Source organism: Drosophila hydei, unplaced genomic scaffold (genome assembly GCF_003285905.1).
Source record: "Drosophila hydei strain 15085-1641.00,03,60 unplaced genomic scaffold, DhydRS2 tig00000149-arrow-pilon, whole genome shotgun sequence".
Taxonomy (NCBI): Eukaryota; Metazoa; Arthropoda; class Insecta; order Diptera; family Drosophilidae; genus Drosophila; species Drosophila hydei.
Window position 1 is genome coordinate 1,081,682 of NW_022045678.1, and position 17,387 is coordinate 1,099,068.

General features: G+C 35.1%; 1 protein-coding gene across 1 annotated transcript; it reads right to left on the reverse strand.

Moving 5' to 3' along the window:
- Positions 1 to 13,527: 13,527 nt before the first annotated feature.
- Positions 13,528 to 14,846, reverse strand: LOC111602301 (odorant receptor 42b-like). The gene is made up of 3 exons (XM_023319301.2): positions 14,080 to 14,846; positions 13,663 to 14,020; positions 13,528 to 13,602 (listed from the first exon to the last, which is right to left on the reverse strand). The coding sequence occupies exons 1-3, from the start codon at positions 14,844 to 14,846 to the stop codon at positions 13,528 to 13,530; spliced, it is 1,200 nt and encodes a 399-aa protein (XP_023175069.1).
- Between the last annotated feature and the right edge of the window lie 2,541 nt (positions 14,847 to 17,387).

Consider the following 17,387-nt stretch of genomic DNA (forward strand, 5'->3'; position numbering starts at 1 on the left):
TTCTGAAATCAACTCCTTTAGCTTGTTTAAGCATCATCTGTATACCAAAATCCTTATATATATATCCTTATACTTTACTACATTCACTGAATAAACCCTTTCAAATCAATATCAAATAGTTCCAGTTAAACGAATCTTGCTATTTGCTAATGTAGATAACTACAAAGAAAGTTTGACAACAAGAAACAAAGAAATCAAATTTAGTTCTTAGTAAGACACTTAAGCATCAAGCTAAGCTAATTGGATAGAAAAGTTTGTATAGCTTCATTAGATATGCTCAACTTTGAACACAGAAATTTTGATTGAGTTTCCCATTTGGCTAAAGATTTTTCAATACTAATGTCTTAGCAACTCGTGTTATGGCTTTAGAACCTGCAACTGTGTTGCATACTTCATCAGCTTAATAGTCCCTTGAAGTCACCCACACGCGATTTACCATCAATTCAATGAACTATTCATTCACATTGGCGGAAGTTTTTCACACGCGTCTCCGCATGCCCATAAAACCAACTCCGAAAACAACTTCAACAGCAACTCCAACTCCAACTTCAACGCCCGCTCCCACTTAAGTTTTAGCTACAGCTACAGCTACAGCTTCTACTTCATTGTCATCGTCAAAGTAGCACTAACGGCATTATGCAAGCGGCGCCTCAAGTGTCCTTGTCGTGTTCATGCATGTCACTTCGATCACTTCACAGATTTAATCAACTACCCGGCCAAAAGCTTTCCCCAGCCCCCAGCCCTCTATGCATAGCTGCATACGCTGCGGGCGCATTATGATGTGATGTGCTCTATTATATTCATATTTTATAGCTACTTACATTTTACTACTCAGGCGCTAACCCAACTGCCAACTGCCAGCTGCCAGCTTCTGTTACTTCTTTCTTATTTTTCATTTTTTTCTTACTTCTCTTTCTTTTACGTGTTCCTTTTTTTAGAGCTTGTATTTTTGTTGCTGCCTTCTTTTCAGTGTGGCTTCCATTGTTGTGCAAATATTTTTTAGCTTGGCGGCACTTTACACGCCTCTTTCGTTTTTTTCTTCTTCTCTATCGTCGTGTAAATCCTGGCAGCAAGCGCTTGTCTCTCTCTCTCTCTCTTTGTCCGCCCCCACTGCCACGCCCAGCATCAACAGCCAGCCTATCCAAAAGTGCTGCCTGTCTACTTTTGTTGCCTGTCAGCGGCGGCAGCGACGGCGACGGCGTTGCCATCCAGTGGGTGTGCGGCTGTGAGTGGGTGTGTGCGTGTGCTTTTAACATGTCTTTTGTCATTTTTCTAGTTTATTATTATATTTTCTTGCACTCCCACACACACACTCACATGCACAACAAGGCGAACCTCGTCCACGTCCATTTGGCGCTATGCTACATAAAAATGCATCAACCGCAAATTTTTTGTGTTGCCTTTATGATGTGCCTGCCTGCCTGCATTTTACCCTGTCTGCCTGCGTCGATGTCTGTGTTCATGTCCTGCAGGCGCTGGCAGGACACGCTCTTTGTTGCAGCTGCCGCAGTTGTGGCTACTTTTCCAATGCAATTGGCGCTCTAAATTCCATTACTCTCGCATTTGCTGCACTGCACGCTGGGCAATTTTCTTAAATTTGATTGAGCAGACAAAACTCCTCCGGCTGAAGCAGCGACAAAAATTTCCTTTTAACTAGATTCTATAAAAAGTACATAAATATAAACTATACTATAAATATATATATATGTATATTTCAAAAATACATTAAACAATTATATATGTATATATATATATATATATATTTATAGAAATATATATGTCGAATCGGTATGATATTAAGGCTTGATTTTATGAAATTAAGAACAGAGTCTATAAGCTGTTATGTTGTGATTTCCTCCTACTGTTCGAATAGAATTTGAGAGAAGCTGCCAGCTTATATTAAATATATTTTATCGGAATGAATTTAAATTTTAGTTGTACGCAAATCTATTCTGTATGATATAATTCTCACTGCGCGGGAGACAACTTGAGTCGATGCTGAGTTCAAGCGAGTTGAAAAGGCACTTGGTCCAAGTTTGAATTATGTAGAGTTGAAAAGTACAAAATTATAATGGAGCATATAAAATTTAACACATTCACACGATCTATATATATGAGAGAATGGAGTTTGAGCAGGAAAGCCTAGCGTAAGCTGAGAACTTGACATAGACTTGACATTGACTTAAACTGTATTAAAATTCGAGCAATTGATGAGCTCTTATCATGAGAGAACTGTGCAGTCAAATTTTAACTTCACAGTTTCGGAATAATTCATGATTAAATGTCAAATCACATAAAATATTTCAGCAGCTGCATGTAATCGATGACTGTAAAAACTACTGCCAAATAGTTCTCGGTAAAAATATCATCTTAAGTTGCTCGTACTTTATACAAATTCTTAGCAGTACCTTGATTAATTTGAATCACTTACATATTTAAGTTAAGCTCTCCAACTTCCTGCTTCATTGTTATCGCTAATAATGCAATTGCAGCTAAAACTAATGCCACAGCTGTTTTATTAGCATTGGCTGGTTGAAGTTTGAAAAGTGGCTCAACTGGCGCCTCTGAGTGACCTGAATCTCAATTGCATCTTCCACTCCAGCTGGAAGCTAATGCCAATCGACAGAGCTGTGGCGCCTTATGTGGCCAGTGTCCAGAGCTCGGTCATGGGCGGGAGCATGGTTAAAGAGGGGCTGGAGGCAGGCTTGCCTTTTTGCAGCTGTAATCAATATGCAAACAAACCATTTGCCACAATAATTACAAAGTAATGCAGCGTCCGGCGTGAAATGTAAAAATAAACGGCAGCTGCTCGAATCCAATGATGACTTTGGCCAGAGCCGAGCGAGCGGGTTGGAGAGCAAAAGCTGAAGCTTTCACTTATGGTGGGCCATATCGAGGCCACCGCCAGACCCCGGCTCTGATGATGGCCATGCGCGAGCCAATGATGAAGCAATTAATTTGCAATTAAATCGATGATGCAATTGCAAATAAGCGCAGCGCAAAAGAAGCGACTGCAAATTGTGGAAATAAAAAACAAAGTACTGGGAAGGGACAGTGGCCAAATGGTAGAGTCTTAACGGCTATTCAATGCGCTGCAGTTGAGCGAAGAAGATGCGAAATATGCTTTACTAAATATAGATTTTTATAAATTTAATATCGAGTAATAAATGAAATAAATAAAAACAGTTATTTTTTATAATATATAAAAATTTTGACTTATGTAAATAAAATTATTATTTAATAAAAGTTCTATAACGGAAAAAAGGTTCAAAAAAATTAAAAAAATAAAATTAATTTTAGAAAACTAACTTCAAATTATTGTACTTATATAAATAATCTTAAAATCTTATAGTTTTAGCTATAGAAAAAATTGTAAACTATTTTAATAAATATTATTTGCATGCGATGTAGGAGAGTTAATTAGCTAATTCTGATACAGCAATTTATATTTTATTTATTCTATCAAATATATATCATATTTCATTCCATTCAGTAAAATAAATATAAAATAAACACAGCAAATTTATAATTTATTTACAAATAAATTAAATTTTTCTGATAATTCTGCTGATAAAACTAACAATGAGTTCGTCTTATTCCATTTAAAACTAATTTCTTACAAAGTTTTATTTGGAAACTGAACCTAAATTTTTGGAAAATGTATCTATGTATTACTAACTTAAATAAAATAAATATTATAATTGAAAGAAATTCAATTTGATTATAATTTATGCAACTTATAGATGAAAATTTCTTTATCATCAGCGCATTGTAGGGCATTTGGGGTGCCAAAATAAACCACGGCACTGCGCATGCAAAGGGCGGAAAAGTGGCAAAATTAATGTCCACACACAAACACATTCACACACAGAGAGACACCTACATACACAACAAATGTTGGCACGCACAGTGGTGCGAATGATGTTACGGTCAGTGAGGCGTTGGCTTTGGCTACCAACAACAAATAGTCCAGGCCGACTTCTCGCTGAAGCTGATGCGCATTTTTCACGCCGAAACTGCAAATCGATCAGAGGCGTGCTGGGGCATGGGCGTGGCCGGGCTGTGCTGGTTTGTTGTGGAGTTGGCGTTTTTCCATCAACTTTGGCGGTTATTCAATTAAAAATTACTTTATTTGTAATTAAATCGTTTGGCATGCTCACCAGCTGGGCGCCCTGACGCCCGCCGTCCGCCGCACTGTGTTCAGCTGTGGCGGCCATGCTGCATTTCCATATCCTGCTCTTCTTCTTTTTTTGTTCATAGTAAAGTAACGTTTTGTTAGAAAATCGCTTGGGCTGCATTTTAAAATGCAATTTGTTGGGCACATGATATTCTCTGCCGTTTTTTCTATCGACGCCTCTCGTGGCTGGCACACAAATCACGGCAATTTATTTATGACACTATTTACAATAACGGGGCGCCAGGATTGAGCAGAGACAGTAGCAGGAGCAGCAGCAGCAGCAACAGCAGCAGCTGCCAGGCGCCTCAATACAGAAAGGCATACACATTATAGCAACTAGGAGACAGCAGAGAGTGGCTTCTTCTTCCACTGCTCCCTCACCTACATCTGCTGACTGGTTCCACGTGCACTCTACTTAAATAACAATTTCAATATATTGAAATTTACTTTGTCACATGAAAGCTAAACAGCTTGCACTCAGCGTCAGTCACGAAGCAATACACAAGACTAGCCCAGCTCCAAGCTCCGCCTGCCCCCACACCCAACGACAACCCTTACCACCAACTCAACTATGTGACTTGTTACCCATCCAACGCGTCCCTCGTCACCAAGTGGAAAGTGTTGGAAAAGTGCTGCCATTGCAGGTTTTCATTTTATGCTATTTACATTTTCATATTTTGCTCTGCGCCGCACCGCAAACAATTTTGTAGCTCGACTTTGTTGTTGTTGCTATTGGAATACCCTTACAAGAAAGCAGATCCCATAATATGACAACATAATGTATGCCTTTATTTGCATATAATATATAAACATGAAATTCTATTGTGAAGACATTAGAATATAATATATTTACTACTACTATTTACTACTTTAATAAAATGAAATTATTATTTTTAACATAAAAAATTGTAAAGAAAGCAATATAAAAAAATATATTTTGCAGAAAAAATTCAAGTAAATTTTTTAGAAAAATCTCACATGAAAACTTTTTCGAACTAATTATATAATAAAAATAGTATTAATACAAACATATTTTTAAATTATTTTATTTTTAATGTCATTAAATATGAAAAATAGTATACTCATAATTGATTTACAAATTATATACATTTTCAATATTTTAAAAAAAATATATAAATTTTGATAGCACTAAACATAAATACATTTAATCATTACTTTAAATTATTGATATTATAACAAATGTTTCAATAATGCTACAATAATTCATTTTCCTCAACTCTTACTCAATTTAATAAAGTTTATGTTGATATTTTAACTATAAAAATATATATGAAATAAACAAAAAATAATTTTAAATATTGAAAATAAATAAATAAATAAATTTTTAGCTATGTTCTATATTCAAACAAACTTTTCATATAATAGCTTACAGTAATATCACATTAATAAGACCCCTTTTAACAAATTCTACTTCATAAAAAGGAATTTTAGTAGAGTATCCACACGTCTGCATTACATAAAAGTTAAATTTTGTTGTTGTTTCCGTTTAACATTTCGTTGTTTTTTGTTTTGCTGTATTTTTTTATTTTCAATTTTGTTATATGCTCGTCGTTGGTGGGCTGCCTCTTCGGTTTGGCGACTGCTACTTCTGTTTTTTGTGCCCATTTAGTCGTTGTTTGCAATTTTTAACATCGCATACTCCAATGGCATGGCATGGCATCGCATGGCATGGCACGCTGCCCGGGCGGCTGGGGCCTGGGTCGGTATCCTTTCAAAAAGGGCATCAGGTGTTGCACGTTGTGCAGCAGCTTATCTCAAATGATTTATAAACTACCAACAGTGGCGAGGCCAAAGCCATTGTCATTGCATAAAATATGCTAACAGTACAGCATAAAAAACAGGACAGAGCACAGTAAAAGAAAAACACGAAGCTACATAGAAAGAGAGAGAGAGAGAAAGAGCGAAAAACATCCATATGGAGTGGGAAAAAAATGATGGAAGCTTCTGTGTCTCAGCCAAGCATCGATTTGAAATTGAAGTCCAATTCTTAATGGAAACCGAGTATAACTTGAAAGGTATGAGCTTACAAGGACACAGGTAACAAATACAGTTTTGGTTGTAACTTTAATTCATAGAGAACCAAAATTCATTCACTAGTTCACTGAAGTGTGAAACTGATTTAGGCGATTGAATGATGAAGTTATTATGAACAGAAATTATATGGCATATCGATGAGAAGTATTTAAAAAAAAACCATATATAAATTTTTAAACTATTTCGCAGATCTGAAGAACCTTTTCCTTAATCAAATCTATATATATTAGAATATGTAAAATGCTAAAAAAACAGATAAAAATGTTGAAAATATTTCCGTTGCAACAACATAAGCTTAGCATTCTTAGATAAAATACAACTATTTTTAGCAATTTCAAAAATTCAAAACAATTCAGCAGCTAAACGACTGATAAAATAGATATATAAATATAGAAAATACCAAAATCATCCAGCTTTTATGACATCAAAATCAAATATATATTTAACATATAAAAAAAATTATTATAAATATAAAATTATATTTGCAATATTATAAAAGCCTATAAATACCTTAAATACGATTTTTTAATTTTTGATTAGGGTTTAATAATATAATTTATTATTGCATTTTGAGATTCCATCAAAAGCGCTTAAAATAATGTAAAAAATTACTTTCAATATTTTTAAAGAAAAGAAATCGTCAAACTTTACGCCGCAATTACTCATAATGAGGAAATAAGCATATATACATGTATATTTGCACATGTGTCTTTAGTTATATGCATAAATTATCTGCTCAAATAGCTGAGAGCAGCTCTCATCTATCATCTGTCGAGTGGGATCCTCACCCCATTGACAATCGACAAACATATTGCACACACTTGGCACATAATAAGCCACTCACTAATTGTTGCAGCTTAATTGAGGCTTACGCAGTGTCCGTCCATAAGCGTCCGATCGTAGTGGAGTGGACGGCGCCCAATCCACATTATAGACGCTCAATTTGTTCATAACTATGGCTAACAAAATAATTATTGTTTAAAAAGCCGTGCAAACTAATGCCCAGTGTTTGGCCTGCAAATCTCTGTCCCGCCCACTTGTGGGCGGTCATTCAAATTGCCTGAACTGCTGTTGTTGCTCTTGTTATTGTAATCGTTGTTGTTGTTGTTGTATTAAGACCAAGTTTGGCTTGTCTAATTAATTTGCATTTAGCGCACAGGCCTTACAGTGCTTTGGAATCGGCTTTTGGGTCTTAGACGGCATACAACTGCGGCATTTGGCGACTACCTCCTTAATGCCACGCCCCCCTTGCCTAACTACCCTCTGTACACACGCACACATGCATCCCTTGCTGCATATGCTGTCTTTGTCTCTTGGGCGATTTATGTTGACTGCAATTTTCAGCTGTGGTGCGACGCAGATAACTAAGCTTGATATATATACATATCTCATATAGATATATATATATACAGATATGTAGGTACATATTTGTATTTGAGGCTCATCCAGTTGTCGCTGCGCTTGTTGTTGTGATTATTAACGATTATAGTCCTGCTGTGGGCAGCACTACAAATGCTCATTTTATTAATTTGAATTACATTCCATGATTGAATGATTGAAGCTCGATTAATTTATTATACAAAAAATTTGAATTTAACAATTATTGGACTTACGTAAATTCTTATATATTTTTCATATCCTCTACAATCTGAAAATAAAAGAAAATTTCCATTTTCAATTATTTATAAATAAATAGTATCTTAGCTTAATTTTTATATTACTTAAACATACATATTTATATTAAATACTTGGTATCTATAGTGTATAAATATATATATATTTATATTGCATTTAATTATTTTATAAATATATAAATATTAAATATTAAATAAAATTGTAAATATTTTTTAATATATTTTCAACACACTTGGTTTAAATATTTTTTATAAATATATAAATTTATTTCATTATATATGTATATTTTATAAATATATTCTTAATAAATTTATTATATTATATTTATAATATATATTTTTCTTAATATTTTTTAGAAATATTAATATATATATATATAAATATTTATTAAAATTATATTTATATTATATATAATATTTTTTTCCGTGTTATTAAAAATTTCACAATTTAATTTTTGATTTAAGCTTTAGCCTATAGTAAAAAACACGATTTAATAAAGCAGCCAACGAAAAATATTCACTTGTCTTAAAATTGTTATCAACCTATATTCTCTGTTGTACGCTTCAATATGAACTATATTCTCAGTTATCTTTTGTATATACATATCTCTGTATTGTACCCATTGGCACATTAAACTTCAAAGCGCCTCACACATAGGCACACATAGGCAAAGCCATTGAACCGCACACACAGAGACACATTTGCCCACCCACATAGATGTGAGCAGGTGGCTGCTGCTCTCATCGAAGATACCCCTGGCCATGGGGCTATACAAATACAAGACGGCAAAAGCATTTATGGCATTTTGTCGTTAGCTGTGCGAACTATTTGCCTTGAAACGACAACCACGGAGACAATGCCGCAACAACAACAGCAACAAGACGACACAAATCATCGAGAGATGCCACAATAGCGCCCAGAACATGCCAAACAGAGACACCAACATGGGAGAGAACAGAGATAGCTACAGCTGAAAAGCTTAAACATATGCAGACAAAAGTAAATCAATCAATCCTGGAATTAACTAATTGCGTAAAGCAATATTTATGAATAATTAATGAGCTCATAATGCCGACCAGCATGTGTGTGTGTGGGGAATGGGCGTGGCAAGGGCAGAGTGTACTTAGTTTGTGGTTCGTTTATCTTTTAAGCATTGGAAAGGCAATTCGTATGCCGCCCGGCCTCAAACCTGCGGCTGGGCTGACTATTAAGTGGGCCTTTGAGTTTCTGGCTGAGTGCAAACTTGAAACTATGAATATTAGTTGCCTACTTTATATAATATTCTATGAATTTTTAATTAACCACGTATGTGTGTGAGCGAGTGTGCGTTTGTTTATTGTTGTTGTAATTTGCAAACATTTGCATAAATCAGACCAAATATTTTGCATACTCATTGATATACTTGATGGCTTTTTTATTTTGCTTTTGAGTAGAGAAAAGACCTGGTTAATTTATAGCTGAAATGCATGTAAATTACCTCGGGGCCAGGACAAAATGCAGGCAACGCAGATAAGTCGCTGCCAGAGAGTATGCAACAACAATTTACACAGGCAAGCGACAACAATAATAACAACAGCTATGACAACATTTACATTTCATAAATTCAGTGCAAATAATTCATAAATTTAAAACGACAAGAAAAAAGAGCAGCAAAAGAAATGCATAAAACGTATAGAGGGAGAGAGAGAGAGAGAGAGAGAGAGAGAGAGGTAGAGCAGGGAAGCAGCGTTCCCAATCCTTTAGCACTTCCAAAAGTACATGAGCATATGAGCTGTATATAAGAAAAAACAAAAAAAAACACAAAATAAAAATCAACTTCAACGATAACAAAAACAACAACAATAAGCGACATGCGTGTAAAATATTTACACATTTTTAACTGAATATTAATTTATGTTGTTTTCCACTGTCCAGTATTTCACTGCCAGGCTCACTCTTATGCACTCTGCCTCTCTCTTCCTCTGTGTCTATCTCGCTCTGCGGACTGCGAGCTGACAAAAATGATTTTATACCCTATACTAGATACCTTTATATGGTATATAGTACATTCTGACCGACATTAAACTTAATTTATAGCCAACAAAATTAGTTTATTTGCAGATTGATTCAAGAGCACGAAAAGTACAGCGAGTTCTGTTAGTCTAATATTAATTCTGATCATATTTATAGATCCTATAATAGTTGTTATTTAAGGTATTACACAATTCAAATTTTTCTAAATGCTCAAAATTATTCTAAGCAACTCTCGCTGACTATGAATTATTATGCAATCTTTTTTGTAGTACTAAACGTGATTTTTATATAAGATTACACAGCAGAACCCATAGCAAATAATATTTTTTTCTACCTGAGAAGCGAATGAAGGTGAGAGAAATAACAAAAGCTTTTTCAAATTAAGTCACAAAATTATCTAGAATCTGATTACACTGATTACTGAAATATAAACAAATTTTAATTTCAGCTTCTGAGTTGGAAAACTTTTAAGAAATTTCAAGTTATATGAGTCAAAGAATATACTAATCTGATTTGTCTTTATTAAATTTATTTATTTTATGTAGCTGTCTATAGTAATAAATATAGAAACATCTAGTTTTTTTCTTTTCTTAAGTTTCATTAAGAGTAGTAGTAAATTCGTCGCTCAAAAATTGCCAACTTTATTGAAGTGGTTTTTGTTGTTGTTGTGGCCGCAGCAGCTGTTGACACATAAATAAATGCATTTTGCAGAATTCGTGCGCTGCTGCCGCCGCGTATTACTCTTTTATTTGCAGGGAACAATCCATGAATTTAAATGCATTTTGCCGACAAACATTTAAATAGAAAAAATACAGAAAGCAAATTTGAAATGCCTAAAAAATCTATTAAATTGAAGTAAAAGCGGAAACATTCTAAAGAGCAAAGGAGGCAAATGGGATAAAGGAGTTCTTTGCTGAAAGACCAGACGTTGCATAGTTCTCGGCTGGCTGCCAAAAATGTAGCAGGCAACGCCTCACTGAACTCAGCGATGGAAAGAGGCGGACATTGGATTGAGAGGCATGGCAAACGCGTCTGGGCCTCATAGTTTACATTGACACGCGCCTGCATGCAAATAAAATCATGACAGCCAGACAGAAACTCGTGAAAGCTGCCAGGCGAGCGCAAACTAAACAAGTAAAAGAGTTTGGCTCAGGAGTGCCCTGCCAGCAGACACCCTGTAATCAAATATGCTTTCAATCGTTCTTGCCCGCTGTTAAACATGCGAACACGGCATCTTAGATTCAAAAATATAATACTTTATATTTCTATTTCAAATTGGGGTTAAGCAAATTTCCAAAAAGTGAAATTTTTGTATACCTGACTCTATATGCCAAATTGGATGATTCTGAGTCGTAAAGCGAGTCGAGTTATGATTCAAAAATAAAATTTTTAATATCACTATCCGATGCATTGTAATGGGAATAGAGAAATTGAGCATATTTGTTGAATAAAACGATGAACTTCTTCTATACAAAGTATATATAAATAAATTTAAAAAAATATATAAAAAAAATTTAAAAATTTCTAACAATTTTAGACGCTTAAACGGACTGATGGATAGGACTAGATCAGCTTATTGATGTATCTACAAGTTAAAGCAAGTCAACAGACAGAAAGCCACATAAACGGACAGGTTATCGGAAGGACATATCATCGACGGTCGGACAGACAGAGGCTACATCCACTCCACAACAATAAATATACATATTCATCTCAAGCATACATAAATACATGATACCCTGCTTAGCCACATTCATGGTTTTCAGCATGTAAAAAAAACACTCACATTCACTCACACACATAGTCAGTCTCTCCTACAGACATTCACATTATTATTATTATTGTTTTGATTTCCCTGGCTGAGTTTGCTTAAATATTTTTTCTTAATTCTTGAACTTGACAGGCTGCCCGCCTCTCTGCAGGAAATTGGGGCCTCGCCATAGCTGCATCTATGGCATAAGGACATTTTAGCCAGGCCGTGAGGCTGGCCACTTGACTGCATTGACTGCTGCTACTTTAGCCGCTGTCATGGCCATGCCCATGCCCAGAGCCCACGAACCAAGTCCACTTCATCTCCTGTTGTTCTCGTAGCTTGTTTGTTTGCCTTGTTTTGCTTTTGTTTTCGGCTCGGTCTGGACGAGTGCCAAAATAAAAATATTTTATTATGCCAAAAAGAAGTTATGTCGTCTACGAGCAGACCCTTTCGCCACTGGGATTACACTAGGCTCTTCGTTGGCTTTGGCTTTGGCTTTGGCTTTTTGCTCTGCTCTGCTCTGCCTTGTCTGCCTCAAAGCTGTGCATTTGAAAGTAGCCACAATTTGACAACATTTTTTCTCTTCATCTTCTTGGCCAACTGTTGTGGCCAACAGCTTTATGTATTTTGATATGAAAATTTATTTTTGGCAACAAATTTGCTTTCAAAATATATATAAATATATATATAAAACATATATATTTATTTATTGAATGCTATTTTAAACGGCAATTGATATTAATAATAAAGGAAAAGAGTTAGAAATTGAGAGTTAGGAAATAACAGAATACTTGAATGTTAACTACGTAAACTGCTTAAAATATGGAATTTAATTTTGTTTGAATTTGAAGTTAGTTTTTCCTATAAAATAAAATTGTATATATATATTTTTTACAAACCATATTTATTTTATTTTCCTATTAGCTTTTTAATATCTAAATATTTTGTAAGTTTTGAGATGGCCACAAAAAGTCCAAAATTAATTTGCAATTCACATTCTGTAAATTGTTTTAGCAATATATATATATACATATATATATATAACAAAATTTAAAAGTTTTCTGTAAATTTTAAATTTGAAGTCACTTTGGGCTATTCGTGAAAATCAGACTGGATTTTCATTATATTGGTTATATATTTTTACATTACACAATCTAAAACCATATTTAATTAAAAAGTTTAGTTCAAATGTCAATAAATGTCAATAAAGCAGACTTTAATGGATAGGAAATCTTATGACATTAATGATTAAATTTGACATATGGATCATCCGTATTCCAAATGCGACAATTCTGGTTATTTGAAGTCGGCTTAATCCATAGGCCTTAAAATGCACAAGTGGACAGTTTGTCCGCGTTGCTCTGCTATAAATCTATCTATTCCCAATAAAATTTTAAACTAAACTCAATAGAAAGTAATAAGCAGCTGTTTAATAGGTTGTCCAAAATAGTGTTACCAACTCAAAGCATCAACCTCTAAAGAAAACACTATTTATAAAATTAATGAATGTAAAAGTAAAAATTTCAAATTTATTATTTGGACTCAAATATGCTTATAAGTATTTCAGGTTATATGTTGCACTATGTGCTTTGATCTAATATCAATAGAGTTACACTATTTTGATTAAAGAGAAGAACTACAATATATTGAAGTCAAATTTCAAAAAGATTTTACATTTTGAAGTAAAATATAAAGCTAAAATTCAGCAAAACAAAATTTCTATTATTAAGACTCACTTCACAAAACACTTTTTGGCAAGATGCAAGTGCGACGCTACGTGAAAGCTATTTAGTTAAGCCATAAATATATATTTATATATGTATACTATTTACTATATATTCTCTACTATATAGAGGTATACAATATAGAATCAAGCATATCATCTTTAGCCATTTTATGCCGCCTTCAATTTTTCTGCAATGTTCATTTGCTTGACGAATGTCACGACAGAGAATGCCAATTTGGCCACCTATAAAAAGAAGTTTATATTAAGATTTGGCCAACGGAGGTCACAAATTGTGTGTCTCACTTTAATATTGGTGTCCAGGCTGATGGGGAAAATGGAGCCAGCTGTAAAACGTATCGATTGCTGTACATTTTGCAGAAAGTAGATCAAGGCTGACTTGTATGGCCGCGTCGCATCAGACCACTTTGATTGAAACAATGCTAAGGCCAGTTTCTCGCAGTCGCTTTCGATCAGATTGCAGGTGAAACAAAAGGGAAATGTCTGGAAAAAGAGCGCTATGATGTAGGCAATCGATGCAATGCCCGTCCACAGATCCACGAAGAACATCAAATTGATCATGGTCAGACCGAAGAGCAGACCAACGAAAAGGAACTGCACAAATGTCGTTTGCGATATGCAGGGTCGCATAAGATCGCAAATTCTAAACAGATAATTGATTAAATAACTTCTGTACAAAGCCTAAGCCGTGCTTAAAGTTACTTCAGTATTAGCTTGTGATCCTCGATGCAGCCCCTCAGCGCAAAATAGTTCTGCTCCTCAGACATCGCGGGATCAGTGCGCAGATTTTCGATCCGTGTGCAAAGTAGTTGCAGGTGCGAGCGCAGCGCAAAGCCAAAGATCAGCGGATAAACGTCGGTCAATTGATTAAAGTAAACGCCGGACGACATAAAAAGATACTCAATAAAGGAGGCGATCAGCAGACTCCAGGGCCCATCCCGCCAATCGATAAAGTAGTTATACAAACGCCATGGGGTTAATCCTCTGCACACAGATGTTAAGTACGTTAGGGTCACAAAGATCGTGTACGTGAACTGATATAAGAGATAAATCTTATTGCCGCGTATGACTGCGCGATGCACGATAATGCGCTCCTCGTCCGTTACGCAACGCTTATCAATCTCATCCAAGAGCTTCTTCAGCTCCATGAGACGCCAGACGTTCAAAAAGGATATGATGCCACGGGTGAAGGCACCAGGCGCATTGATGCCCGCCTGCAAGGAGGTGAACAGCTCTCCGGGCGTGAAGGTGCTAAACTCCTTCACATAGGTGATGCACAGGCCGATGGGCAAATAGCCAGCCAATCCTATCACAAATATCGTCCACATCTTGTAGACACACTGATATTTCTTATCGATCGCCTGCGGCACCCAGCCCAAAGCCGTCATTCCGTACTCCAAGTACTTAAAGCCATCTCGACTGGGCATCAGGTCCGTCGGTGTCGGCTCCCGCAAATACCTGAAAAACATTTTCACTTTTCACAAATATTTTCCGAATTCGCAGACAGAGGCGACCAGAGAGCAGCTCCAACTATGCCCGTCGATTGGAGGGAAAACCCTTTATATATGCCTTTGCCTGCAGCTGAAATTAATTGCATACTATATAATAATAAAACTATAAAGTTTTTAAATATAAATAATTGTAGGTGTTGAGAAAAGAAGAAAACGTGTAAGAAGGAGCAGCTGTTTGGCATGTGCCGAACTGGGAATACCCTTAATATGCAATTCAGACGAGTCTATAGTCTAGATAACTAGATAATACTTTAGAATATTATTAAAAAATTTTAGAAGATTTGTACGGAAATCAAATTTTTTGCAACTATCAAATTTCTGGAATATGAGAAAGAGGGAATGCCTTTAATTATATAGAACTGTAAAATGTTATTCATTTTACAGCGATTTTCTGCTTCTTTTTGCAGGCAAAAAATATTGAAAAAACTGTCGACATTTTACTAACCGGGAATTCCCCTAATAAACTGAAATGTAAAGATTCCTATACATATTATAGAGTATTATAAAGTGTGTTTGTGGAAATCAAAAATGTAGCTCAGAGTCTCTGATTAAAATTGATAATGATAGATAATAAACTAAAGTTTATAGAGTCTAAATAATAAATATGTTTAAGGAAACAAAACTTGTAGTAAAGAGCAGTAATCTGAAAGATACTGAAGAGAGAATACCCTTAATAATATTGAGTACAAAACGTATAAAGTCTGATAGTGTTCTAGATAATTTATTCTTCTCTATTTTGCATGCTATCTGCAACAGACTGTAGAGGGAATAGCCTTGATCAAATATAAGGTATAAAGTCATATTTAAAATATAGAGTATTCTAAAATATGTTTATGGAAAACACATGTCCAGCACTGAGACCTTGTCTGATAGCAATAGAAAATTATGGATAGAGCATGATGATGGATAAAAGTTTATAGAGTGAAAATAATACTATCGATTATTCTAAAAAATGTTTAAGGAAACAACTTTATATTTAAGAACAAGTAACCCAAATGGGCTGAATAGAGAATACTCTTAGCAAAAAATTGATTTTAGAGAGAGTAAATAATACTTGCGACTATTGTAAAAAGTATCTTTATGGTCAGCTCCTTGGCATATGAAAATGAGGGAATACCATTAAATAGGTTGCCATTTGAAAACTTTTCTTTAAATATATAAAAACTTACGAATACTTAGAAATATTTTTATATGCTTTTAATATTCTCAATCTTAAATAGCAAATAAAATAAAACAAAAGTGATCTACTCCATTCTTCTATTCCCTCTGATTGCATTAGATAATTTCGAGCAATTTCTAGTGCCTTGCAGACAACAATATAACAATACCCTTTCCAATAGAGCAAAAGGTCTTAATTGTGCTTCAATTATTTATATGTCTTCTTGCTGTTATATGGCAATTGTTTACATATTTAAATCTGTGTCTTTTTATTGGGAAAATAGTCATCGGTTTGTATAGGCGCAGCCAACATTTTAGTTAACGAATTCCTCCCCTACGGGACTCGAATGTTTCTTAAAGCAATGTCTTTGTACAGAATATTTGATTTTCAAGTTGAATTCATTTAAAGCAAGCTACGAAAGGGTCCTGCAACTGCATTAATAACTTGTTAAGCAAATATGCAAAAATATTTAAGACTTTACGAATCTGAAATTCAACACCTTTTCGCACTATTTGAAAGCATAGCACGTGAGAGCGTCGCTGTTGGGTGTGTGTGGCTGCATAATACTCGTCCATGAATCAAAGGTAGTTTAAGTTGAAGTAAATGTTTTATATGCCCCAATGGACGCACCAAATAACTTAAAGTTCTAACTAACTCAAGGAACTTAGTAGCTATAAAAGTGAGGAAAATATGGCTTTTCTTATTTTTATAAATATTAAGGCAGGCTCTATATTAACTTGGCTGTAAAACTGAGCAAGAAAATGCTCATCGGATTTGCCAATCTCCCAAAGGGCATCATGTGCCCAGCTCTAAACATTTTTAATCTTAAGAAAATACAGTTATTGCAGATTCGTTATCATATATATTTTATTATATTATATATTGTTCCGGGCCCTATCCGCCAGTTTAGCTCTCAATCATCAATGCTTTCATTCATACAGCCAGCAAGATTCACAGTCAAAGCTAATATACCCTTCACAATTCGTGAACGAGTAGAAATATGCAACTGAGAGAAGTGAATGTCTCGGGTGCTGCAGAGCATATCCTTTGGATATACACACGCCCCTTATGTGTGCTGCCCTATGATTATTCCGTGCAGCTTCTGCAGCTCTTTCATTCTCATTTCCGTTGCACAAAGATTTGCATTGCGATTATTTCTGACCAACGCAGAAGTTGTTGTTTTTTTATATACACAAAATAAAATGTCGAGTGATGTTAATGACAGAACAACTGCCAGAAAGGCAGGGCAGAGCGCAGTGAAGACAGCGGCTGAAGCGGATGAGTAAAAAACGGCTTCACCTGCAGCCAGCTGCCATGGGCAATGGGTGCAGCCTGTGGCT